This window comes from Mauremys mutica, chromosome 22 (genome assembly GCF_020497125.1).
Source record: "Mauremys mutica isolate MM-2020 ecotype Southern chromosome 22, ASM2049712v1, whole genome shotgun sequence".
In the NCBI taxonomy this organism is placed as follows: Eukaryota; Metazoa; Chordata; order Testudines; family Geoemydidae; genus Mauremys; species Mauremys mutica.
The window spans coordinates 16416697-16441618 of record NC_059093.1 but is presented as its reverse complement, the minus strand read 5'-3'; the positions used below and the strand labels follow the sequence as shown (position 1 = coordinate 16441618).

Sequence of the window (24922 nt, the reverse complement as noted above, 5' to 3'; positions counted from 1 at the left end):
CCCTCCAGCAAGAGAAGCAACCCACACCACTCAACTTCTTTATGAAATTTATTTTATATAAATTATGTATTTCTTTTAGCAGACAGCATTCAATTTATTGCACTCTAGCACATCTGCAATACAGAGCTACAAGACATTTTAAGAGTTTTGTATTATTCAATGTAGCACTTTAGACCAGGATCTCTAGAGGCACTCAGAAGGGAGGGAGAAGGGGGCAGGAAAGCAGCAAGCAGCCCGCATTGTCTTCCACCAAAGTTTCCTTTCCCTAGCTGGTTATCAGAGGCAGAAGCTAATGCTGTAGGGACAGCAGGCAAGAGTTCTAGTAGCATCCGTTTGATCTTCAGCACTGAGACAAGGAGGCATGAGTCAGTAGAAACAGCTTCTGAGGGAGGAAGGGGGTCTTGCAGTACAGAAACCAGCTCTAGCCTATTCCCTAAAGCAGTGCAGCTTGCCTGCCAGAATCCAGGCCATGTGCTTGCAGCTTCGATAGAGATGCAGCTCTTGGCAACTAACAGTTCCAGCCTGGGGGAAGTCTGCTACGAGCTATAGTGGCCCAAGGCAGCCCTGCTTTAGGAGTCCCAGTGACAATAGAACTAGGGATCTTAAGGCAACTTCAGCATCTTCGCTATAGGCCCCTGCTTGACAAGCACAGAGGGGTAGGACTTACTCTTTTTGGTTTATCAACTTTGGTGAGCTGCCATGGTCAAAGCTAGCAGCAAGTATTAATCAGGTTGGAGACACTAAAACTGTCACAAAGCAGCATCTATTTCTGCTCTAGCCTTAGAGCTCAGCAGAGGATCAGCCCCTGGACTGGGACACTCATACTCTTGGATCTCACTAAGTCTAAAAATCCAGACTGGCTCATAGAATCAATAGCTTAAACAGACAGTCCATAGATGCTTAGTTAGTAGCAGAGCAGCCCTGAAGTGCTGCAGGGCTTAGACACCACTCACAAGATATGAACAATACAAAGCTCTAATTTCAGCCTCTACAAAGCATGGAGGCTGAGTCACTTAGAATGAAGGAATCCAGGGGAAGGGCTTTCAGTGGCTGAAGGCCACAGAGCTGATCTGGCCCAGGTGCTCCACCTGAAGGAGACAATTGCTTCCCAAAAATAAGCTTTCTAGCCAATAAATATGGAAGAAGTGTAGCTAAACAGAGTGAGCAACATGATTGAAGACAGCAACCTCCTTCCAAGGTTAAAGTCATGCATCAGGTGAAGGGAGGGGTGTGCATTGGTGAAGTATTCAAGCAAGTGGTGGATGCAGCAGCCCCTTGCTCTGTTATCCCTTCATTCTGTTTTGCACTACACTGAAAAGACAAGTCAGTCACATTGTAAAGCATGTTCTTCTGAGACATCTGCAAACAGCAATTTGGTGCAATAATTGGATTTTAGGCCTTCATGAGAGCAGTGACCACGGCCTTGGCATTAAGGCTACGCAGGTCACAGTAGGTTTGTCCAGTACCAACAAACACGATTGGCTTGCTAGTGATGTAAGTCATGGAGATTGCAGCACCAACCTGTGGAAGAAAACATCCGTTAGCTGGTTTGAGGAGATCTGCTGAACAGGACTTTGCCTGAATGTGCAACCCACTCCTAACAAAACCATCAGCATGTGATTGGCTAGAGCAGAAGCCTGTACTCTGGGCATGCTCAATTTCCATTAGTGTTCCAGCAAGTTGGAAGAGTTCTTCTGATAGACCAGAGAACTCAAACTCCTGTCAACCCCTTGAGTTAAGATTCTAAACAACCTGAACTCCCTCTCTGCCCCATGGGAGAGGATAAATCAAAGCAACTCTGGACAGTCCATCTCTGCTGCAAGAAAGCCTCCTGTGTCCAGCTGGGAGACCAGTTTGTTTAGACTAGCTAGGGAAGTACCTGAGACCTGGCCCTCCTCAGACATCAGGCACATAGAGTTCCACTGCAAAGGGAGGGAGCATTCAAGTACATCAAAAGAAGGGAAATGGTTCACTGAATAGCCAGGTGAACTGGAGCTGGGGCTAGCTGAATTTGATTGCTATGCAAGAAGATGGTGTGACTATTTTAACTGTAGATGAGATGTGGCAGTTTAATGTTATGGTTGTTAGTCAATTAACTCCAAGTTGCCAGGTTTGTAGCTTTAGAATACAACAGCCTAAACACTGTAAGAAGGTATTATATTGCCTAGGAATTTCTTTAAACTGATTTCCCAGTATGTTCACAAGTCGGGGGGAGTAGCCAGTCAATCAGCACATTAAGCACTTCCATAGTCTCACACTGAACAGAGAACAAGTTCTAAAGCTGATAGCTGGAGCTAAGTAAACAGCCTGCTGGACAGACCGTAAAGCAGCTGCTTGTCTTCCTGGGCCACAACAGTTCAGAGCTCTGTCTTTCAAAGTCAATAGTTGATTTGGCAGGGAACCAGAGCAAAGATTTAACACTTAAGCAAATGTGCAGTGCAGCTGAAATCTACCTGGGGCAGAGGACACCACCCAGTGTTTACCATGCATGGACTCCCCTGCAAGGCAGTGGTACCCAGGCCAAAACAATCAGCACTCGTGTCTGATTCAACATCATGCAGTAACAGCCATGGCCGACTTGCCCACGATCTGGGCAGGGAGAAGCTGCAGTGACAGACTCCAGCATGGAATCTCACAGGAAAGGGCAGCTCATCCCTCTGATTCCACCCTGAAAGGGGGGGCAGTGATGGCCAGGCGCCCCTGCAGGAAGTCAGGCTTGTTGCTAGTGTGGCTCAGCATCATCTGTCAGAACTAACTGCTGTGAATAAGGCTCCCCAAGGCTGCTAGGAAACAGACTGATCAAACCACCTGAAACTTCACTGGAACAGGGCAAAACACTGAGCTTGAACATTACCACGAAGGGTTCAAGCACATCCTGGAGTAACTCAGGGAAGCATAGAATCTCAGGGTTGGAAGGGACCTCAGGAGGTCATCTAGTCCAACCCCCTGCTCAAAGCAGGACCAAACCCAACTAAATCATCCCAGCCAGGGCTTTGTCAAGCCTGACCTTAAAAACCTCTAAGGAAGGAGATTCCACTACTTCCCTAGGTAACCCATTCCAGTTCTTCACCACTCTACTAGTGAAAAAGTTTTTCCTAATATCCAACCTAAACCTCCCCCTCTGCAACTTGAGACCATTACTCCTTGTTCTGTCATCTTCTACCACTGAGAACAGTCTAGATCCATCCTCTTTGGAACCCCCTTTCAGGTACTTGAAAGCAGCTATCAAATCCCCCCTCATTCTTCTCTTCTGCAGACTAAACAATCCCAGTTCCCTCAGCCTCTCCTCATAAGTCATGTGCTCCAGCCCCCTAATCATTTTTGTTGCCCTCCGCTGGACTCTCCAATTTATCCACATCCTTCTTGTAGTGTGGGGCCCAAAACTGGACACAGTATTCCAAATGAGGCCTCACCAGTGCTGAGTAGAGGGGAATGGTCACATCCCTCGATCTGCTGGAAATGCCCCTACTTATACAACCCAAAATGCCATTAGCCTTCTTGGCAACAAGGGCACACTGTTGACTCATATTCAGCTTTTCGTCCACCGTAACCCCTAGGTCCTTTTCTGCAGAACTGCTGCCCAGCCATTCGGTCCCTAGTCTGTAGCAGTGCATGGGATTCTTCCATCCTAAGTGCAGGACTCTGCACTTGTCCTTGTTGAACCTCATCATATTTCTTTTGGCCCAATCCTCTAATTTGTCTAGGTCCCTCTGTATCCTAGCCCTACCCTCCAGCGTATCAACCACTCCTCCCAGTTTAGTGTCATCTGCAAACTTGCTAAGGGTGCAGTCCACACCATCCTCCAGATCGTTAATGAAGATATTGAATAAAACCGGCCCCAGCACCGACCCTTGGGGCACTCCACTTGATACCGGCTGCCAACTAGACATGGAACCATTGATCACTACCCGTTGAGCCCGACCATCTAGCCAGTTTTCTATCCACCTTACCGTCCATTCATCCAGCCCATACTTCGTTAACTTGCTGGCAAGAATACTGTGGGAGACTGTATCAAAAGCTTTGCTAAAGTCCAGAAATAGTACATCCACTGCTTTCCCCTCATCCACAGAGCCGGTTATCTCGTCATAGAAGGCAATTAGGTTAGTCAGGCATGACTTGCCCTTGGTGAATCCATGCTGACTGTTCCTGATCGCTTTCCCCTCCTTTAAGTGGTTCAGGATTGATTCCTTGAGGACCTGTTCCATGATTTTTCCAGAGACTGAGGTGAGACTGACTGGCCTGTAGTTCCCTGGATCTTCCTTCTTCCCTTTTTTAAAGATGGGCACTACATTAGCTTTTTTCCAGTCATCCGGGACCTCCCCCGATCGCCATGATTTTTCAAAGATAATGGCCAATGGCTCTGCAATCTCATCGGCCAACTCCTTTAGCACCCTCGGATGCAGTGCATCCGGCCCCATGGACTTGTGCTCGTCCAGCTTTCCTAAATAGCCCCGAACTACTTCTTTCTCCACAGAGAGCTGGTCACCTCCTCCCCATACCGTGCTGCAGAGTGCAGCTGTCTGGGAGCTGACCTTGTCTGTGAAGACAGAGGCAAAAAAAGCATTGAGTACACTAGCTTTCTCCACATCCTCTGTCACTAAGCAGCTTCATTCTTCACTTTCAACAGCCTTGGGAATTGCTTTGCCAGCCCCAGAATTGGTAGTAGTTGTGCAGGCTCCCCCCTCACTGTCCAGTATTCTCCAGGGCTAGGGAAAGAGTCAAGTTACTGTGCACACAGTTTGAGGATGTTGATAAATTGGAGACAGTTCAGAGTAGAGCCTCAAGATGACCAATTAAAGGACTGGAACTCTGCCTTATACTAATTGTTAAGCTAGAGAGATTGAGCAGCTTGAGACACAGATGGTTGCAGAGTGACTTTATCGCAGTCTCTAAGTGCCTACATGGGGAACCAACCATTGATAACTGGCTCTTCAATCTAGCAGGGAAAGGTCTCACAGTCGAATGGCCAGCCGTGAAAGCTGACAAATTCAGACTGGAAATAAGGAGTACACTTAACAGCAAGGGGAATTAGCCATTGGAACAACTCACCGTGGTTTGTGGTGGATTCTCTATAACTGAAATTTTTTTAATCAAGATGAGATTCCCCCTCTCCCCCCCAACAATCTGCTCTAGTTCAAACAGGAATTACTTTAGGGAAGTCCTCTGGCCTCTGTTATGCAGGTCACAGACAGTCACAATGGCCTCTTGGGCTTTAACCTATAAGTTTTCATCTTGTACTAATAGTAGGAAATTAAAAGCTCTAGTGTGAACAGTCAGAAGGGCCAGCAAAAGTAAGGACCTGGTCATTCCTGACCTTAATTTCTTTTCAACTAATTACAGATGTGGATGGCTCAGCATAAAATGAACCATCCCCTGCCTTCCCTACCACCTTTTCAATGGAACTGTAGCAAGGCTCTTAGTTCCCAGCTGTAAGCAGCAGCTGAGCCATGTTTATGAAGTCCAGCACTGACACTAATACTCAGTTGTCAGAGTCAGGAGCAGAAAAGATCCGACACTGTTTGCTCAGGTCAGCAACCTCAAAGTTCAGAGGGCTAAGACATCTCTCCAGCACATCCTGGAAGAACAATGACACTTTGCCTTTTCAGGGTGGAGGTATCTGATTGATGCATCAAAAGAACATGCCCTGTTGAGGTCAGAAACAGTTATTCAATTTCTCCCCCGCTGTTTGGTCTCAGCAAGGAGAGGATCCATACGGGGTCATTTAAAAAGACATTAAAAACAGAAGATTCCAATGGGGAGAGAAGGAATCAGCAATCTCTGGGTATAAAGTGAATGGCCATCATACCTTGTCATCGATGGTGTCAAATTTGGTGAGCACAATTCCATCAATGAGACGTGGTGTCTGGGCCATGGAGTGATCAGCAAGGGCCTTGTTAAACTTGACCTAGGGGAAAAATACAGCCAGGAAGTGAGTCCATGTAGGTTCTTCTAAGCAGGTGTCCATCATTGGTATGCGAGCACCTCCCAAAGTGTACACAGAGGCGCATGCCAATAGGGGCCTTTTCCCTCTGGTAGAATTTTGTTTGAGGTTAAAGAATCAGAAACTAACCAGCTGATCCACAGCTTCATTTCCCACCAGGGCTTCCCCAACAAACAGGACCAGGTCCGGGGTGTTGACTGCAATGAGTTTAGCCAGAGCTGCCATCAAGGGGGCGTTGTCTTGCATGCGGCCAGCAGTGTCCACCAACACCACGTCAAACCCCTGGTTACGTGCTGGGAAAAGAGATGAAGCAAAGTGAGAGAGTTCTAGTCACACGCACTCTGCTCCTCCAGCTACTGCCCTTCTGCAGAGCATCAGCGATTTACTCAAGTCTCTTTCCCCCCCCCCTCACAATATTTTCTCACTGCAAGACACCCACAATCCATAATAAATCCCCTCCCTGGGATAGGACCAGTCCATATAAAAATTAAGGGACTAGAACTGTGGGCCCAAGCAAGACCCCAGATGAAGAGCCTTGCACTCTAGGGAAGGTCAGATACAGCTTGGGCCCTTCTCTCAAGCAGGTAGCTTCAAACCTTTCCCAGTAGGCAGATTTCTACTCAACCTTCACTAGGTAAACTGAGGCACACACTGACCCTTATGAAACTGGCTTACTCCACTCCACCCCCACTCCTCTATGCCGTTCAAGTTCAGAAGAGGGGGCACAGCAGCTAATGCACAAGGTCACTGATTTCCTGGAGGAAGGAGGAATCCATCCCCACGGCTGGAAGCCTTCCCTGATCTCCAGTCTGTGCTCCACCCAGGGCTGTTCTTGACCTGTCCATTGGCCCGGGGACCTGAAGAGGAAGTGGGGTCTATTACGAGTGTGGTGGCGAGGAAGCAGTAAGGAATGGCAACCTGCAGTGTCAATGACAAAGCCAGGAATACAGCCCAGCTGAAACCTTTATGCCACACGCCAGGAGTCCTGACTGGTATTCCCACCCCGCGACCACTCCCCCCACCCCAGAACAGCCAGCTCCTGGCTTGGAAAGCAAGAGTCGGCCAAGGCAGGGCTAGGGCTCACCATACGCAATGGCCTCCATGGCAATGCCAGCAGCATCCTTCCCATACCCCTTCTCGTAGAGCTGCACCATGGTGCGGCCGCCGTGACTCTCCGGGGGGTGCAGAGCGTTCAGGCGGCGGGTGTGCGTGCGCAGCTGCTCCACGGCTCCGGCTCGGAAGGTATCGCAGGCGGCAATGAGGACGCTGAACCCGTTTTCAATCAGCCAGAAAGAGATCTGGGGGCAGGGGAAAGAGATCCTGTTACCATCCCCAGCCTGAGTCCAGCTCTGCTCAGCTCCCAGCCCCTCTGAGCCCCATATGCCACCTGCAGGCAGCTTGCGGTGTCATTCCCCCCACCCCAAAGGTCGACAAAGGAGATTCCCCGAGTGTCCCAGCCCAAGGCAGTCACTGACAAATCAAGTAGGGAAGGGGCGTAAACCAAGGGCCCGAGTCTCCAGAGGAGAGTGGTGAGCATGTTGGCAATGCCCCCACGCACTCCCCAAAAAGAACCTACTCCGTGCTCTTCTATAATGCCAACAATCCATACAGGTGCTTCCATCTCAGGCCCCAGCCGAATGCCTTGGCTGAGTTACAGCCCCTAGTCCGGCCATCCCCACAGAAATGCCCCTTTGAACACACCACGCCGAGGCAGTGATCAAGCCAATGGACACTGGGGTTTCCTATCTCCAACCCCACACGTGCTTGCAGGCCATCACTAAGCTCTGCCTGTAGTAACCAATACCCTGCACGTCTGCACAGCCTTCTAAGGATGCCAGTGTCCATTGCCTGCTCAGGGCGGTACACCCAGGCCTCTAGTGGCAGCTCTATCCTAGGGATGACATCATCACTGCTGCAGTTCAGGGCTGCCTTCCTGCTGCTCCCAGAGCACAGCCTGAGTCTGGCATTTAACAGCACTGTTCATATGACCATGTCAAGCCTTCCAGTCAGTTGCACACATTGTAGGAAGAGCTTGATCATCTAAGCCAGACTGAGCCTGAGGGAGGTAAGGACACAGGGAAGAGTCCTAGGCGGCAGCTTCTCCAGATCCTCGGTTTAATTAGCCAAGCCATGGGTTTAAAGATAAACGTGAAGGGCTTTGAAATTGACTAGGCTGGTAGAAGTCCCTTTAACTAGCACAGTGATCTGTTAGCGGGATCTCTTCTCCCCTGCTGATGTTGACAAGGGGCTTTTCGGCAGGGAAGGAGGTGTGCATGTGAATGGAGTCAGAGCACACACCAGCTCTCCCTCCCCACTAGGTAGTGCAGACTAGTGGCAATATACTAGTGCATGATTTAGGAAGCTGAGCTGCCCATCAGCACAACAAAATTCAAAGAGCTGTTGGACCCACAAAGGAAGTGAACTCAACAGAGGAATGGTTTTGGCTAACATTTTGGTTCTAGGGATCTGGGTGCCATAGCCCAAGGGGATTTGAGATGGTGTCCCCAGAATACAAGTAGGAACAGGAGGGTGGATTCTCCTGAAGTGATCAGGCTGATCCCTGAGAACGCAGGCAGGCTGCGCCCTACCTTGGCGAGGTTGGTCGACTTTCCAACCCCATTGACACCACAGAAAGTGACGACATATGGCCGGCGGTGGCGCTGAGCGTCCATGACGTCACGCAGCATGTCCACGCGGCGCTGGGGCTGCAGGATCTGTACCAAGGACTCCTGCAGGGCCTGCTTCACTGTTGAGGTCACCGCTGGGAAAGGAATTAGAAGAGGAGCCTTTGTCAGCATTTGATCCCAGATGAGGTGGCTGGAGTACTGCCCATCCTTCCCCCACAGCATCTCAGCAGCATAACAGTCAAATGCAACCTAGATTGGCTCACAACTGCCACACCCAGGAATGTGGGTTCCCTTTGGAGCAGACTGGCTGTTCCCTTGTTAATCTGCTGATTGTGCCATTAGGTTCACTTGCTGACCTCCCCTGATAGTGCGTCTCTAGAACAATTGCTGCCTCCTTTCTATCCTGGAACAGGGATGGATGAATTAATTCACTCCTGCCCCAGACTGCTACGAAAAGGTGTGAAATTGAGCGACCACCATTCTATAGATTCCCAGGCCTCTGCCCGTTTCATCGACTGCAGCAGAGCTTCCCATTAGCAAATCTCAGCTCTTGGGTGAAAGGGGTTAGACCTGTGAACTGCTGCAGAGGTTGGCATCACAGATTTAACCTTCTCCCCCACGTATCCTTTGAAGGCCAAACTACAGGAATCCAGAACTGCAGTGGATTAGACATTCCTAAACCATGGAGAGGTGCTTACCCAGCAGGAGAAACACCGGCTGAGGTTTTCCCCTTCTGCACATGCATTGAGAGTCACAAGCCACTTGGCAGCTAGAGACCAGGCTACGCAAGCACAAACAGGCCTCAAGGGCAGGCTGGAACAAGCCCAGGGTCCCATGTCCCTCGGAATATTAGAAGGGCCGAAACACAGCCGAAAAGCAGCAGCAATCTGCGGGGACTAGCACGTTTTGTTTCAAGCATCAGGGCAGAGGGTGGGGGAAGAATGAGACAGTATTACAGAGACTTGGGCCTAACAGGTTAGAGAACTGAGAGCAGCTCCTGGAATGGAAGGACAGAAACACTTACTGGTGAAGGTGCCCATCACTTTCCCTTCCAGTTTCTTAGCCACCGATTCACACAGCTGGACAGCTATTTCAGCCGCAACGTTCTTCGCTTTGGAAGAGAAAAGCCAAAGGAGCGGATGTTAGCGTCGCGAGACTCTTGGGCTACAGGACTCAGGGTTCTCCCAGTCCCCCTAGAAGGTCTCTATCCCAGCCAGCTCCAAGGGAGGAGGAGTCAGAAGGGTAATCCACCCCTGAGAGAGAGCAGAGCTTGGGTTGCCAATCATACCCTGCTCTAGAGCAGACAGCAATATGGACACAGAGTGCAGATAGCCTCCAAGGCCTTGAGAAGGGCATGAAATGTGCCCTCTTATCCCCAGTCACAACCCACAGCCCAGATGCTTCCTCAAATGATCTTTCAGCCCCAAAGCAACCCCCTGCACCCCATGGGAAGGGAGATCAAGGCAAGGACTTCACTGTCAGACCCCCAGGGAAGTACAGATTCTGTTTTGGGGCCAATGGTTTCTCTCTACATCTGTCAACGCCAATGATCCCAACCATTTTATCTTCCTCCCCTACCCATCAGAGTCCTCTGGATGAGACAAGGCCTTCCGAACCCATCCACATCACTGCTTGGGACACAAGTCCCCTTCCGAGTCTGTTCCAAAAGTGCATTATATTCAGTTCAGCCTGATTCGATCTGATGTGGGCGAATTACTGCCCTCTTAAAAATCTAGGATTGTCACTAGACCCTGACCATTCCCGACCTCGTCACCAGTACAACCCAAGAGGCATTTTACAGAATGTGAGCAAATCAATTAGTATATATAAAGAGCAGGATCTCTGTTAAATACAATGTGCAGAGCCACACAAACCTACAGGCCTACTATCCTAAGCACCACACCGTCAACTAGTCCAACAACAGGGTATCATGTCAGACGTAACTCAACTGGGATTATCCAGCGTGTCAGGCCACAGGAAAGGATAAGTTACAGACAGTCGTGGATTTCACCTACGACCTTGATATCACAGGAGAGTTGGCCACTCAATGTACTTGATCCACTTGCAAAAGTCCCTGAGAGAAATTTTACAGCAGCATTGTAGTCAGAGCTATGTTACAGGTTTGTTTCAATATCATTCAAAACACCAGGATCTACCTCAATGTAGGACACTGGGTAAGTGAGTCCCCAGTTCAACAAGTTTAAAATCAGGCCCACGCATCCAGGGAGAGGCTCATCAAGGGGGACTTCTGATGGTGAGTGCTGTATGTGGGACACATCCCAAACATCCTTTGTTCTGTTAGCCTCCCTCCACGAGCTCTGTTCTGCACATATATTCAAGGCAGCAGAACACATGCTGTGGAAATAGCATATGCAACACTTCTGCAGCACGCTTTATAGACAGCGTGAGAGGACGTAACCGAACTCCAAACTCCGCTAAGGAGAGATTAGAACAATACTGGAAGAAGAACATAAGAACGGATGTACTGGGTCAGACCAAAGGTCCATCTAGCCCAGTATCTGTCTACAGACAGTGGCCAGTGCCAGGTGCCCCAAGGAGAGTGAACCTAACAGGTAATGATCAAGTGATCTCTCTCCTGCCATCCATCTCCACCCTCTGATAAACAGAGACTAGGACACCATTTCTTACTCATCCTGGCTAATAGCCATTAATGGACTTAACCTCCATGAATTTATCCAGTTCTCTTTTAAATGCTGTTATAGCTCTAGCCTTCACAACCTCCTCAGGCAAGGAGTTCCACAAGTTGACTGTGCGCTGTGTGAAGAAGAACTTCCTTTTATTTGTTTTAAACCTGCTGCCCATTAATTTCATTTGGTGACCCCTAGTTCTTGTATTATGGGAATAAGTAAATAACCTTTCCTCATCTACTTTCTCCACATCACTCAGGATTTTATATACCTCTATCATACCTCATGATTTTATATACCTCTACCTTAGTCTCCTCTTTTCCAAGCTGAAAAGTCCTAGCCTCTTTAACCTCTCCTCATATGGGACCCGTTCCAAACCCCTAATCATTTCAGTTGCCCTTCTCTGAACCTTTTCTAGTGCCAGTATATCTTTTTTGAGATGAGGAGACCACATCTGTATGCAGTATTCAAGATGTGGGCGTACCATCGCTTTATATAAGGGCAATAATATATTTTCCTTCTTATTCTCTATCCCCCTTTTCAAGAGTTCAAGAGACAGGCTGGAAATAGCAACAGTTCCATGATCACTGGCTAACGGGGTAAAATTCAGGGCAACCTACAGCTTCCGTGGCGGAGCTACAACCCCACTTCCTGGAAGAGTCACTTTAAATCCTTAATGTTGATCCAAAACCAGGAAACAAAATTTTAGCGACAGGACTGGAGAAATGGCTCCTTCCAAATGCAGAGCAGTCGATCTAGGGCCTGGCCCCGAAAGCAAGGCCACAGGGTACTAGTTTGTAAGAGACATTCCAGACTTACCGATCAGATGATCCTTCATCTTCTCCAGCACAGAGTCCATGTCCTCTCTTGTTAAGCTTTTGGAACCCACCAGGCCTTTCAGCATCCCAAACATGCCTCCCAAACCACCCTTCTTAGCCCTGTGAACAAGCAACGTGTGGTTACACATTACAGCTCTCAAGCGTAAAGGGATGGTGATGCTCTTGAAGAGAATAGCAGCTAAAGGAAGGGGAAGGCTGGACAGCCAAGACTGCAATTCTCAAGCTAATAATGCAGCTGGTCACTTTTGCCTTCTGGGATTGAGCCACTCCCTAGTTCATGGCATTTTAACAGGAGAACCAGATTAACAGGCAGTAGTTCACACTGGGCACTGGTCTGTATTAGCGGATCTGTGAGCAGCACAGACAGAGCTAGGTTTGCAAACCCCACCTTGTACAAAACTTCTGCACGAAACAAGTTCCAAAGTTGTCTGGGAACTAGCACGGGTTTTGCTCAGTTACTGTGCCCAGAGAGGTACCAATGGTATATCAGGAGTCATTGAGGGAACACAGATCCAGCTTGGAAGTGGTGATTGCAGGATCATTTAGTCTAATGACTCAGCCTGCAGAAATGGAAGGGCCATCCACAGCAGACTGCCTATTCACCACGTGCACCAGCATTTGGGACAAAGCAGGCCAAAACCATGTAGTGCGTTAGGACAATACTTCCTTCCTGAAGCCAAGGCACCAGCTAGCAGTGCCCAAGATCCATGTAAGCTACTCTATACAAGCTTAGCAGACTGGACATGCTGGAGGAAAAGCTGTAGGAGATAAGCAAGGAGATAGCTGGGATAGGGGGGCTGCAGAAGGACTTACCTGGGCTGTGAAGGGTTCTGAATAACCTTCTCCTCTTCAGGTTCCTCTTCATCACTCTCATATTCAAGATCATAAAGGCGGCCAGGCTCCCGATCTCGATCTCCTAGGGCCTGAAAAGGAAGGTGGTAGGGGAGAGGGGAAGCCATACAGAGAATCAGAACCTGGCATTTAAGCCTTAGTTGACTTGTTTCACTGGCTCATTGCTACAGAGAACGCTTGCGAGGGGCCAGTCAGAATAATGTGACCATCTGTAGCACCTGCGGGGACTTCAGGGAGTTTGATTAATATGGTCTAATCACCACAACTCCCTAGCGAGCTAAGTGGTGGTTTCCTTTTACACAGGAGGCTGAAATAACTTCCCCCAAGATCACATAGCAAAACAATGACAGACAGGAATAGAATTCTGGGGTCCCGATTCCCAGCCCTCTGCTTCATCTACAAAACAACCTTCCATATTGCATGGGTATCCCCCTAAGGTAGGTTCCCCCACCTTCCCCCCCACAGCTTTGCTAGCAGTTGGGGAGCTGATTTCAGTTCCTTCGAGAGACGATTCCTCTGGCACTCAGGTTGAAAACTGTAAGAGCACCACTAGGAGCCAGATGGGTGCAGCTTTCCACAACCTAGTGGAGACTGAGCAATAACTTGGGCAGTGCCGTCCCACTAGTTTGCCAAACTAAGACCTCATCTGTAGCAGACATACCCCCCCAGTTTCTGTTCGGTTCTGCATGCTCTAATCCAGCCATGGAGCTTGGGCCACTCTCAGAATCTCCACCTGAGAGTACAATTCAGGTGAAGGTAAGCTGCCGTGGCAATGCCCCAGTGCCTAGCACAGAGGCTAATCATTCTATAGGAAGGGGAAGGTTTAGGACCGTACCATGTCAGGGTCGTACTCCTCTGTGGGACAAGTGTCTGTGTTTCCGTTGGTAGTGGAGTTACTATAATCGAGTACTTTGGCATTAGAGTTCCCCAGCTCCCACACACGGGGCTTCTTCCCTTTCTCCTTCTGAGTCTCAGGCTTTGGGGACTTGCTGGGAAGGCAGAGAAGAAGCTATTAAAGCAAACTCTACGATGACAGCAGCGACAGTCCCACCATGAGTGGACTCTACAAGAAGAGATTTTAAGCAGGAGGTGTCTCCCATATGAATGGGATGAGTTTATAGGGTTTACCATGTGGGACTGGACCACTGGGTTCACCAGGTATTCCATAGTGGCCAATATGTTGATGCTTCAGTGAATGAGAGAACTTCCATAACATCCCTCCCCAGCTTTGAGAATTCTTTTCTGACCCCCATCAGTTTGTAGGGTAAGTTGCTAGCATCCCTTTAATCTGGAGGTAGTCAAGAAAGCCTGGGCAACATTTAGGGAAGACTCGTGTTAACCACCCAAAGATTAGAAAGATAGCAAGTTATGGTTAAACTGAAAAAAGGATGAAGTATGGAAGCGTACTGCAAAGGTCACCCAACCAGCCTCAATTCTGACCCCGTACCGCTGTCAAACTTAGTGCAACAAATTGCTTTGCTCTGTAGGTGTCCCCAGTACAATTCAACATGCGGCCCTCCGCTCTTACCAGGAGAGTCCCATCACTGAGGAGGCTTCTAACTGTTTGTCCAATACAACCTCTCTCTTTTGAGTCACACGTACCACTGGGGAACAGGGTTGTACAGCTGTCCCAGATAGAATTTGGTCAGTTTGTGAATCCAAAAAGTGTTTCTCCCCACCCTCCAGTGAATGACACAGGCATCCTAAAGAAGCTAAAAGCCACAGGAGATGTTTGAATGATGGCAGTTTGCCACCGCTGGCAGACTGAGCATCTGGCATTCCAATAGCTGTTGCAGTCTGATCAGGTGATTTTCAAAAAAGCTCACGTTGAGTGAAATCCTGGCCTCACTGAAGTCAACGTTAAACCTCCCACTGACTTCAATATGGCCAGGATTTCACCCTTTGTCTAAGTTCCTGGTCATGCACAGGGCAGACACATGTGGACAGCACTGGATCACTGAGAGGGCCCAAAAGGTGCCATCTCCACACTTTCAAGCAAGCTCAAGGAGATACATTTTCAAAAGCCAGTGTCTTGTTTAAGCCTGCCTCGTTGGAGCCCTAAGGTAACCTACTGCTGCCTCACCTTCACCCAGGAAATCTGGCAATGACATTTCAAAGAGCACAAGCCCTTAAAAGCCACACCATGTGCCAGTCCTCAGGATTAGAAAGGGCACAGGTCATCTCAGTCATTGGAACAATGGGATATTCCTGCATTGTAATGCTAGGGAGGGGTGTTTTAAAAGCAGATCTGTTTGTTCCACCCTAAGGAAGAGAGTCTGAAGCTATCTTGCCCACCATCCACCCAACACATTAAGAACAATTGACAAAAGTTGGTGGTTCAAAAGCAGTATGATAAATAGCTCCTTGTCCATTGTTAATGGATGAAACCCTCCCCCAACACAGATCTGCCACCACCACCTCTCTCAGACTGGAGAGGGGGACACAGGTCTGTCATCCTCTCACTCACTTGGACTTCTCTCCTCCTTTCAGGCGCTTCTTGAAGAACTCCTCACGGTTCTTTTGCAGGATCTCATCCTTGGTCAGTTCCTCCCTGTCCCCAGTTGCCGCAGGGGGGTTCTGCTTTGCATCTGGGGCTGCTTTACTGGGGACTGTAGCAGCTTCGGTTCCTGAAGCTGGACAAGACAGAGCCCTCACCACAACGTACACACATGATTGAAGGGAAACCGCATTTACTCAGTGCTAAAAGGTGATCAAGCAATTGACAAGCACTCAGGAGTCAGGGAATCCCAGACGAGTTCTCCTAGAATCATTAGCTCAGCAATGCTAAACATTTATCCAGGTTTCTACACCCTGCCCATCAGGACATAAACCCCTTTGTGTAAGGTATCTGTGTGTGTCTCTAGCCCCTAGCTGAAGAGTTTGGAACTAGATGGAAGTGAATTTTATATTTCAGTCTGAAGGCAGCGAGGTTTGCGATCATAACCTTTTCCAGAAGTTGCAGTGTTATGAGCTGGCTCCCAAGGAAGCCATCTCTCGTGCTTGCGATTTATGGCATACAGTAAGTTTTCCATTTAAATAGGGGGAAAGAATGATAAGTAGGGCAGTGACTGAGCCAGTGACAAAGTGACCTGAATTTTGGGATTTCCCTGACCTCAGCACTTAATCCCATAACCTTAATGCTAGTTTACCCCTCTGCTAATTTCCGAGGTCTCTCTCAAAAGGGCTTGCACCTGGTGGAGGCTTAAAGGCACTGAAGTCAGACCCTAAATCCATACTTAAGAATCTAATCAAAGGAACCTGTTTTTCACAAGTGCTGAGCACTGGAGTCAGTCAGGCTACTTTGATTTAGGTCCCTACCTTTAGGCACCCAAGTTTGAAAATTTTGACCTAAACTTGTATGAAACAAGGCAGAGCAAATGAGCAGCAAGTCTGCATGTCATGCACCTGGACCTGCCAGCTGGTGGTCTGTTTCACTGAATCAATTGCTACATGCAGGGCAAGGGACGCTGGCAGCCACAGGAGGGCAAAAGCAACTGGAATAGTGGATCTGAATCAACCTGTTCCAGTAACAGATGCTACTGGGCAGATGTGCCTGCAGACAAGCATGCGCTGGTTTACCTTCACTGAGGGCTTGGTCACAGCCTGGTTCTGGAGCCCTCTGGGCTATTTGCTCATCCCATTGCACGGATCTGTCAGTTGCATCCACTTACCCTCCTTTTTGGAACCTTTGTTTTTCTTGTTCTTGGCTTTCTCCTTTGGTTTCTCCCCTCGAGTTTCTATCATAGACTTGACAGTCTTCTGAGACTTCACAGACTGTTCAAATGTCTTCATGGCAGTTGGAGCTCGGATTTTACTGCTCTCCTCTGCTTCCCTGATCAAAAAGAAAGAGTGTTATTCACGCTCCAAAATACAGTCCAGGTCCAGAACTTAGCATCACTAAGTTACTATTTTTGCCTTTTAAATCATGACCAAATCTTGGCACGCCTATCAGGAACAATCATTCCAGAACCTGAAACCACCGATTTCACCTGTTTCCGGGAAACAGACTTTTTACTCACCGTGACTTCATATTAACTAGGACATTATCTGCCCCACCCTAACCTCACAATCAAGGATCTCAATCACCAATGAAACACACTCCAAAGGCTTCTACAATCAAGTAGCTTGGAAATTGATCAGAGTTGGCACTTGTGAAGTAGCAGTGACTCATATCAGGGATGCTGGGGGAAGGAGAGCTTGACTGTATGGGGAGTGAAGATGGACTCAAAAGGAACGCCTTTTATACCACCGGGTTCTGTTCCCACTCACAGGGTAAGCCTGCCTCAGAACAGAAGATCTGTTGATGGGATGACCCTTGATGTGAGGTTGATATTTTATGGCCAGTTGGTTGGGTGCAAGATGGCCAAGTGCCACCACCTTGACTCGCATACACCACTGAGAGCCAGCTGGGGGCAGTACAGCTAGCTCAGTTATTTCCAAATTGACAATGCAGCACGACCCCGACCCAAGCGTTCTGACTGAGATGACTTCAGTGTCCCGCTGGTCCCGATACAGAGGGGCACTGAAAGCAGCCATGCTGGCTAGTCCAATCCAGGACATTGGATGTTGAGTATCTAGCCCAAGGTCACATCTCCTGTATGAGAAGTCCTTTGGCATAGCAGCCACATCTGCATAACAGCCTGTGAACACGTGAGCTCCTATCTCTTGCTCCAGTCAGATACGGTTCACAAAGGACTTCAGTTGACGGAGACTTTTTGTTTAGTCAAACTCTTTTGGAAACTATGGGATCCTTAGGTTATGCCTAGTGAGCTTCACAGCAAGTCAGTGGAAGTGCACTAAGTCCCCTGCACTAACCATTATACAACACTCCCTCCAACATTCCTAATAGAAGACAAACAGCCAAAATAAGAGCCCAAACAGCGCACACTGCATGAGTGCACAGACATAATATGGCTACACAGACCACTTGCCAATTCTTAATATAGGGCATTCAAAACACAGCACAAAGGAGATACACAAGGAAACTGAGCCACAGCAGAAATGGTCTCGTTACCGGAGGAGATGTAAAAAATCCTCTTTAAAATCAAAGGTGCCATTGAGGAGCCCCAGGGTGCCTTTCTGCTGGAATTCATTGCGGTATTTATCCCGGAACTCCTTATGGACGTCATCTATCAACTTATCCACATAGGTTAGAGTCAGGATCTTCTGAAATCCAACCTGGAAGGAAGCGAACAGAAAGTTACAAGCGTTGACAGAAAGCAGACACTATGTGTATTATTAGCTGAAAGGAAGATACATTGCAATGCATTCTTATGGCTACATCTAACTAGCAAGAACAACCACTAAATAGCTTAAATGTGAGAAGGGAGATAGAAGAAGCTGCCATCTTGACAATCAGATAATTTATGACTCTAGGACAATTTACCTTAGGGCCAGTGCCAGACCTCAAATCCTCCCAGTTGGCCAATAATGCCATTCAGAACCCTCCCACCCTAAACTCCACCCCCAACCTGCCTAAGGCTCTGGGAAGGAGGTGGGGGGGGGGTCTGGGGTGCAGGCTCTGGGAGGGAGTTTGGGAGCAGAAGGTGAGAGAGGTTGGGCTCTGGGAGGGAGTTTGGGTGAGGGAGGGGGTCTGGGGTGCAGGCTCTGGTAGGGATTCTGGGGGCAGAAGGGGGTGTGAGGAAGGGGTGCAGGCTCTGGGAGGGGGTCAAGCGGTGCGGCCCTTACCTGGGGCTCCAAGGTGGGGCCTCCCTGCGCTGCTGCCCCCAGGCACGACCCCCACAGCTTCCCATTGGCTGCAGGCCCACAGGGAGGGGCTGGCAGCCACGTGGAGTGAGCGGGCAGGAAGCTCTGCTGCGCTGCCAGTGGTGCGTGGGGCCCCAGGCCATTTAAAAATCGCCCAAGGGATGTGTGTGTGTGTGGGGGGAAGCACCCAGGGCAGCAGGTGGGGCCAAGGGAGAGATCCAGCCCCACAATTGCTGGAGTCCTGTGGCCCACATTGGAGAGGTTCTCAGGCCACAGATGGCCAATGGGCTGAGAGTTTGAGACCCCTGATCTAGGACTACAGAGTCCACTTCAAAGCTTTGGAGATCAGAGACTTTCAAAGATGCTATAAGGAAAATTCTATGTATTAGCATTTTAGGTTAAAAGGGAAACAATCAACTTAAAAAAGCACAGGTCGGAAAATACTGTATCTCCTACTGTTACAAACACCTAAGATGATACTAACAACTATCGGGGGCAAAAAACTCTTTATTTTTCTTAGGCTGTTGTACATTTGAGAGCACTTTGGGTATAGTCAGTTTCTCCTTTGAATTGGACTTTTACAGATAGGGTAGAAAAAACCTAAATAGGAAGATGTTCTTGTAAAAATCACAAATTGGCAGGGATACGACATGAAGCTATTTTTAACTTTTTTAAATGTACTCGATTTCAACTTGAAATGTGTCCTCATTTTACTATTTCGAACCATTACATTAACAAAATTAGTTTTTAGAAACTGTAACATATGATACAGCTTCACAAGCCCAATTTCCAATGGAGACTGATCTCAATCCTATGTACATCATAAGGCTAGAACTGCTAGTATCTACAGTGCTGGACGATTAAAATAGCCGCTAGCCACACACACGTTACTGAATATATATTAAAATAGCAGCAGGTATTGCTAAAAACTACTCTCAAAGTTCATTTAGTACACACCCACTAAAGCAGACTTTTTTAGGGTCCAACTCTGCGGTCCTTTTCTCCTGCTGAGGGCACATCTCACAGAATCAGGCCCTAAATTATCCCTAAATTTAAAGTGTACTAAAGGGTGAGGGGGATTCTCCTTCATACCTACTGTACAGATTATCCTGTACAAAGGCACTGTTTACCACATTAGGAAGGGAGCAGCGACGGATTACCTCACAACAATACAGAGCCTTCACTCACATCCCCAAATAGAGCAGATAGTCTCAGGACAAAGAGTGTAAGAACTGCATCCAAGATGACCTTATAGAGGGACCTGGCTAATCTGAGATTGGCTTTTGACCCCCAGCCAAGGGCATCCAGAACAGTTAGGCAGAACTGATCTGCTGGTTAATACACGTGCCACGGACGCCTTAATGTGCACATTGTAACCCATGGCTAGCCTCATCAAACTCGTTTAAATCAAACACTAAAAACAAAACTGTAAACTGAAAGAAATCTGGCTAAATGTACATAAAAAGCTGCTGACAATTCAATCCATGCCAAGCAAAGAATGCAAATATTTGGCACCATTATCACTGCTCAAGGCTCTAAGATTCCCACTTATAGCAAAGTGGAAGGGGGACTCCCATATTACTTTACTTGAGGCTTTTGACAGGATCCTGTTCGACTCTGACACACTCAGATGAGACCAAGGATAAATTCTCAACCCCAATGAAGTCAATGGGAGTTTTGCCACCCACTTCAGTAGGGCTAGGATTTCACCCCAGGCCGCCTCCTGTGGTAAAAACCGCAGATTTTTAGATTTCAGAGAGACTTTTGTCGACTGAGCCTTACTTGAAAGGCTTGATAGAATCACCACTGGAATTATACCAGCCACCCACACAAAGATGACATCTCACTCTCCTCTAGTGCCATGGCTCCTAAACCCACTCACCAATGGCACCTCCATTATACATAATGGACCAGAAGCAACCCCAAAATGCAACTGACGTACCAGTTACAATTGGCCACTGAGTCTTGTATGGATCAGTCTAACTTACCCTGTTAAACCTGGGCGATTCAATTCAACGTCACAAGTAAATTGGACAAGTCACTTCACTACAATAGCAGCCAGGAGTCCTTGGTCAATATTATAACAAACCATACACCCTATTATTGCTCGCTAACAAATGGCTGTTCTGGAATCACAATAGCCTGTCGCTATTTTTAAAATGAAATACACCTTGTAGAGCACATTTTATCTAAGGATTTCAAAATATCTTTCAGACGTTAATTTCACCTCAAAGGCTCTACACTTGGAGGCAGATATCAGTTACATCACATTGTGCTTCATTGTTGCATCTGCGATAGTAACTGACTCAAGGTCATGAAGCAAGACTGGACAGTTGCTCTGAACAGAGGCTTTTTCAGCCATGCGCAGTGTCTTGAGTTTAGGATGTCTTAGCACCACTAATCCTAGCATCATCACCCCCAAAGAATTCTGTCCATGCTGCATACTGAATGGTCTTGTGGAAATACTGTTCTTGGTGGGGTGGGAGCTGAGTTACTACAGAGAATTCTTTCCTGGGTGGTGGCTGGTGAGTCTTGCCCACATGCTCAGGGTTTAACTGATCGCCATATTTGGGGTCGGGAAGGAATTTTCCTCCAGGGCAGACTGGTAGAGGCCCTGGAGGTTTTTCGCCTTCCTCTGCAGCATGGGGCACGGGTAACTTGCTGGAAGATTCTCTGCAGCTTGAGGTCTTCAAACCACAATTTGAGGACTTCAATAACTCAGGCATAGGTTAGGGGTTTGTTACAGGAGTGGGTGGGTGAGATTCTGTGGCCTGCATTGTGCAGGAGGTCAGACTAGATGATCATAATGGTCCCTTCTAACCTTAAAGTCTCTGAGTCTATGTTCTAATAAGTATCTGTTTATTAATACACCAGTATAGTTTATTAGGGGTTTTATGTCATTCCAGGATGACACAGAGCCCTATAAAGCTGCCCCAAACACCTGGGCAGAGAGGAGGGGCTGTTAACATAGTTTACTTACCACAAACACAAGCTCAAACTGATTGTCCAGTTTGTATTTAAGTGTAAGAGCTTCATGGTTAAAAGAATTGTTGCCACCTCGCTCCTAAAAGAAAAACAAATAAAACAATTAATCCACCACAGAAGAGCTGTACACACTTCACATGGCGGGATATAAGCCTGCACTACAGCTGGAGAAGAATTCCCTGTATACAAATGCCCAGAGTTTTAGTTGCTGGAGTCTTCTTTGCAGGCTCCTGTTGTGTCCTCACCTTTAGTTCATAGCATCTGCCTTGCATCATAACCTGTTCTCTTGCACTGGGAATTGTTACTCAATAACATGCTTTTCATAGGGAGAGTATGTAAAACCCCTCATTGCATAGCCCCAGCAGCCTCATGGACCCTCCTCCCAGATCATTTGTGTACACCCCGCCCCCCAAGTCAGCATAAAAGCTCTCTTCTGCAGCTCACGCCAACTGGAAAAGCCTTCTTGAATCACCTGTTTCTTATGCATCTTTATACCTTCATTTTATATCCCTCAGATGTTTAGCTCTATAACCAAATAGGTTCAACTCTGAAGAGTATGGAGACCTAGTCAAATCAAGGCTGTAAACCAGCCTTCAGAGTTCTCTAGAACCAAGTGGTTATCGCTCAATATTCCAAACCACAGGCTATTAGACAGTATCTGCATGTCCACACTAGGCCTTGGATCTCCTGTCAACAGTTTAAGACTTAGCAACAACCTAATGCAAACTATACACAGTTTGCAGCCACACCAAGTACTGTAGTTACAAACGTAAGAAACTGCTATAGACCACAACAGGTTGTTCACAGCAGTACGCACAAGAGAGTGGTAACTTCCCAATCAGGCTGGCAAAAACCCTTTCTCAATACAGCTGTAGCAGGAATGATTCAAGTCCTCAGCCCACAAGCAGCTGAAGCTACTTCGTAGCAACCAGCTAAACCACACTGAGATGAAAAGGTAAACACCAGCCAAACATAGCACCTTTCATCCCAAGAGGACCAAATGCATTTCAGTCTCTATACAATTTAATCTACCCTCATAAAGCAGTCACTTCTGAAGCGGATCATGGCAACCACCTGACAATACACAGCTATGATACACAATTGTTTAGCACAAGATACGAAGACTTCTGTAGTCAACTGAAAATGCACAGGGACTTTAAGGAGCTAGGCTGTAATTACCCTTGGAATCAGTCCTGGACACCAAAGTTAACACTTCAACTCATGCAACATATCTTATAAGCAGGGCTTTGGAGCAGAGCCTGGAGCTGGAGCTGAGGACAGCTCCAAAGCCCTGTTTATAAGCAGCACAGAGTTTTTCCTATGCTGACCAGAATCTCAGTTTCCTGTGTCAAATGATTGGTAAATTACATGGGCAGGGAACATAAACATTGCTTGATCTCACCTAAACACAGCTGGAATTGGGACTGCAGTCTATACCTAACCTCCCCACTTCCCAGTGAGCAACCAGAGCTAAGGAAGCAGCATGAGCCCCCAGCCCAAAGGAGATGGGGAGGCCCCACCACTGTGCTGCTGACAGATGCCTTGGCAAATTGCCAGAAGTTCTAGGCCTACAATCAACTGGCATAAACCAGAGATGATCATAGCCCCACTTGGCTATAACACAGACTGGGGACTAGGCACATCTCAGCATCTCCTGGGGAACAGCAATGGGACACTGTGGGTGGGATATATACAGGCAAGGCCCAGGCAACACCCCCAACTACAAAGCAGTGGGAGAGTCTTCCAGAGGACTGGGTGGCAACTGGATCAGAAATTACAGTGATGCTTTTTTCTGGAGGGGATCCTACAGAGAAGCCCTATTCTTTATCAACTGCAACATCCGCCACAGGACAGAATAGGGGGCACCAGGGACCCCCAAGCAGATCTCTCCCCCCACTAGAAAATTAAGCCAGGGGCACCAGAGCCACTCCCCAAGGATGAGTGGGGGCGGCAGGGTTCCAGGAAGGGAGAAGGATCTCTCCCTGTGAAGGTGGGGGGACAGGGTTCCAGGGGGAAGGAGTGGGGAAAGTTTCATCTCTTCTCCCCCCTCCCTAAGGACTGAGCTGGGGGGGGGAGGAAGGGTTACGGGGGGTCTCCCCCCCCGAGGGCTGAGCAGGGGGGAGGAAGGGTTACGGGGGGGTCTCCCGCCCCGAGGGCTGAGCGGGGGGGGAGGAAGGAAGGGTTATGGGGGGGGGTCTCCCGCCCCGAGGGCTCAGCGGGGGGGGGGGAAAGAGGAGCAGGGTTCAGGGGGGGTCTCCCGCCCCGAGGGCTGAGCGGTGGGGGGAGAAGGAGGAGCAGGGTTCGGGGGGGGTCTCCCGCCCCGAGGGCTGAGCGGTGGGGGGAGGAGCAGGGTTCGGGGGGGGGAGTCTCCGGCCCCGAGGGCTGAGCGGGGGGGGGCAGGCGGAGCCCGGTTCGGGGGGGTCTCCCGCCCCGAGGGCTGAGCGGGGGGAGGAGGAGCAGGGTTCGGGGGGGGGAGTCTCCGGCCCCGAGGGCTGAGCGGTGGGGGGGACGGAGGAGCAGGGTTCGGGGGGGTCTCCCGACCCGAGGGCTGAGCGGTGGGGGGGAAGGAGGAGCAGGGTTCGGGGGGGGGAGTCTCCGGCCCCGAGGGCTGAGCGGGGGGGGGGAGGAGGAGCAGGGTTCGGGGGGGGTCTCCCGCCCCGAGGGCTGAGCGGGGGGGGGAGGAGCAGGGTTCGGGGGGGGGGGTTCTCCGGCCCCGAGGGCGGGGCGGGGGGGGGGAGCAGGGTTCGGGGGGGTCTCCCGCCCCGAGGGCTGAGCGGGGGGGAGGAGGAGCAGGGTTCGGGGGGGTCTCCGGCCCCGAGGGCTGAGCGGGGAGGGGAGGAGCAGGGTTCGGGGGGGGGGTTCTCCGGCCCCGAGGGCTGAGCGGAGGGGGGAGGAGCAGGGTTCGGGGGGTTCTCCCGCCCCGAGGGCTGAGCGGGGGGTGGGAGGAGCAGGGTTCGGGGGGGGAGTCTCCGGCCCCGAGGGCTGAGCGGGGGGGGGGAGGAGCAGGGTTCGGGGGGGTCTCCCGCCCCGAGGGCTGAGCGGGGGGGGCGGGGGCCGCAGGCCGGCCCCGCCTCACCTGGAGCAGCACGGAGCGGATGAGCGCGTTGACGGGCGCGGTGCAGGCTGCCGCGGGGCCGCGCACGCCCTGGAAGCACCACAGCACGAGGCCGCCCTTGCTGAAGATGGTGAAGAAGTCGAGCATGGCGGGGCCGGCTCCGGGCCGTGCCCGGGGGAACGGGGGCAGCGGGGTCCGGGGCGCCGGGTAACCCGCCCGACCGCCTCGCCACACGTCAGACTAACTCCCGGCCTCACTTCCGCCGGAAA

General features: G+C 49.5%; 1 protein-coding gene across 1 annotated transcript; it reads right to left on the bottom strand.

Annotated features, from left to right (window-relative positions):
- Positions 1–30: 30 nt before the first annotated feature.
- Positions 31–24919, bottom strand: SRPRA (SRP receptor subunit alpha). The gene is made up of 14 exons (XM_044996823.1): positions 24675–24919; positions 21594–21677; positions 17922–18085; positions 16579–16739; positions 15375–15540; positions 13743–13896; positions 12869–12978; positions 12036–12154; positions 9593–9679; positions 8530–8702; positions 7026–7239; positions 6071–6234; positions 5807–5905; positions 31–1521 (listed from the first exon to the last, which is right to left on the bottom strand). Exons 1-14 carry the CDS (start codon positions 24798–24800, stop codon positions 1393–1395), a joined length of 1950 nt encoding a protein of 649 aa, XP_044852758.1. The 5' UTR covers positions 24801–24919; the 3' UTR covers positions 31–1392.
- Between the last annotated feature and the right edge of the window lie 3 nt (positions 24920–24922).

Bases quoted from the DNA above. Each gene is read 5' to 3' on its own strand.
- SRPRA (XM_044996823.1), bottom strand. From the start codon at position 24,800: ATGCTCGACTTCTTCACCATCTTCAGCAAGGGCGGCCTCGTGCTGTGG. The intron at 9,680-12,035 runs GTAAGTCTGGAA...TCTCTTCCAAAG, and splicing joins GATGAAGGATCATCTGATCG to CGAAGAACGTTGCGGCTGAA. The intron at 5,906-6,070 runs GTTAGTTTCTGA...TTTTTCCCCTAG, and splicing joins ATGAAGCTGTGGATCAGCTG to GTCAAGTTTAACAAGGCCCT.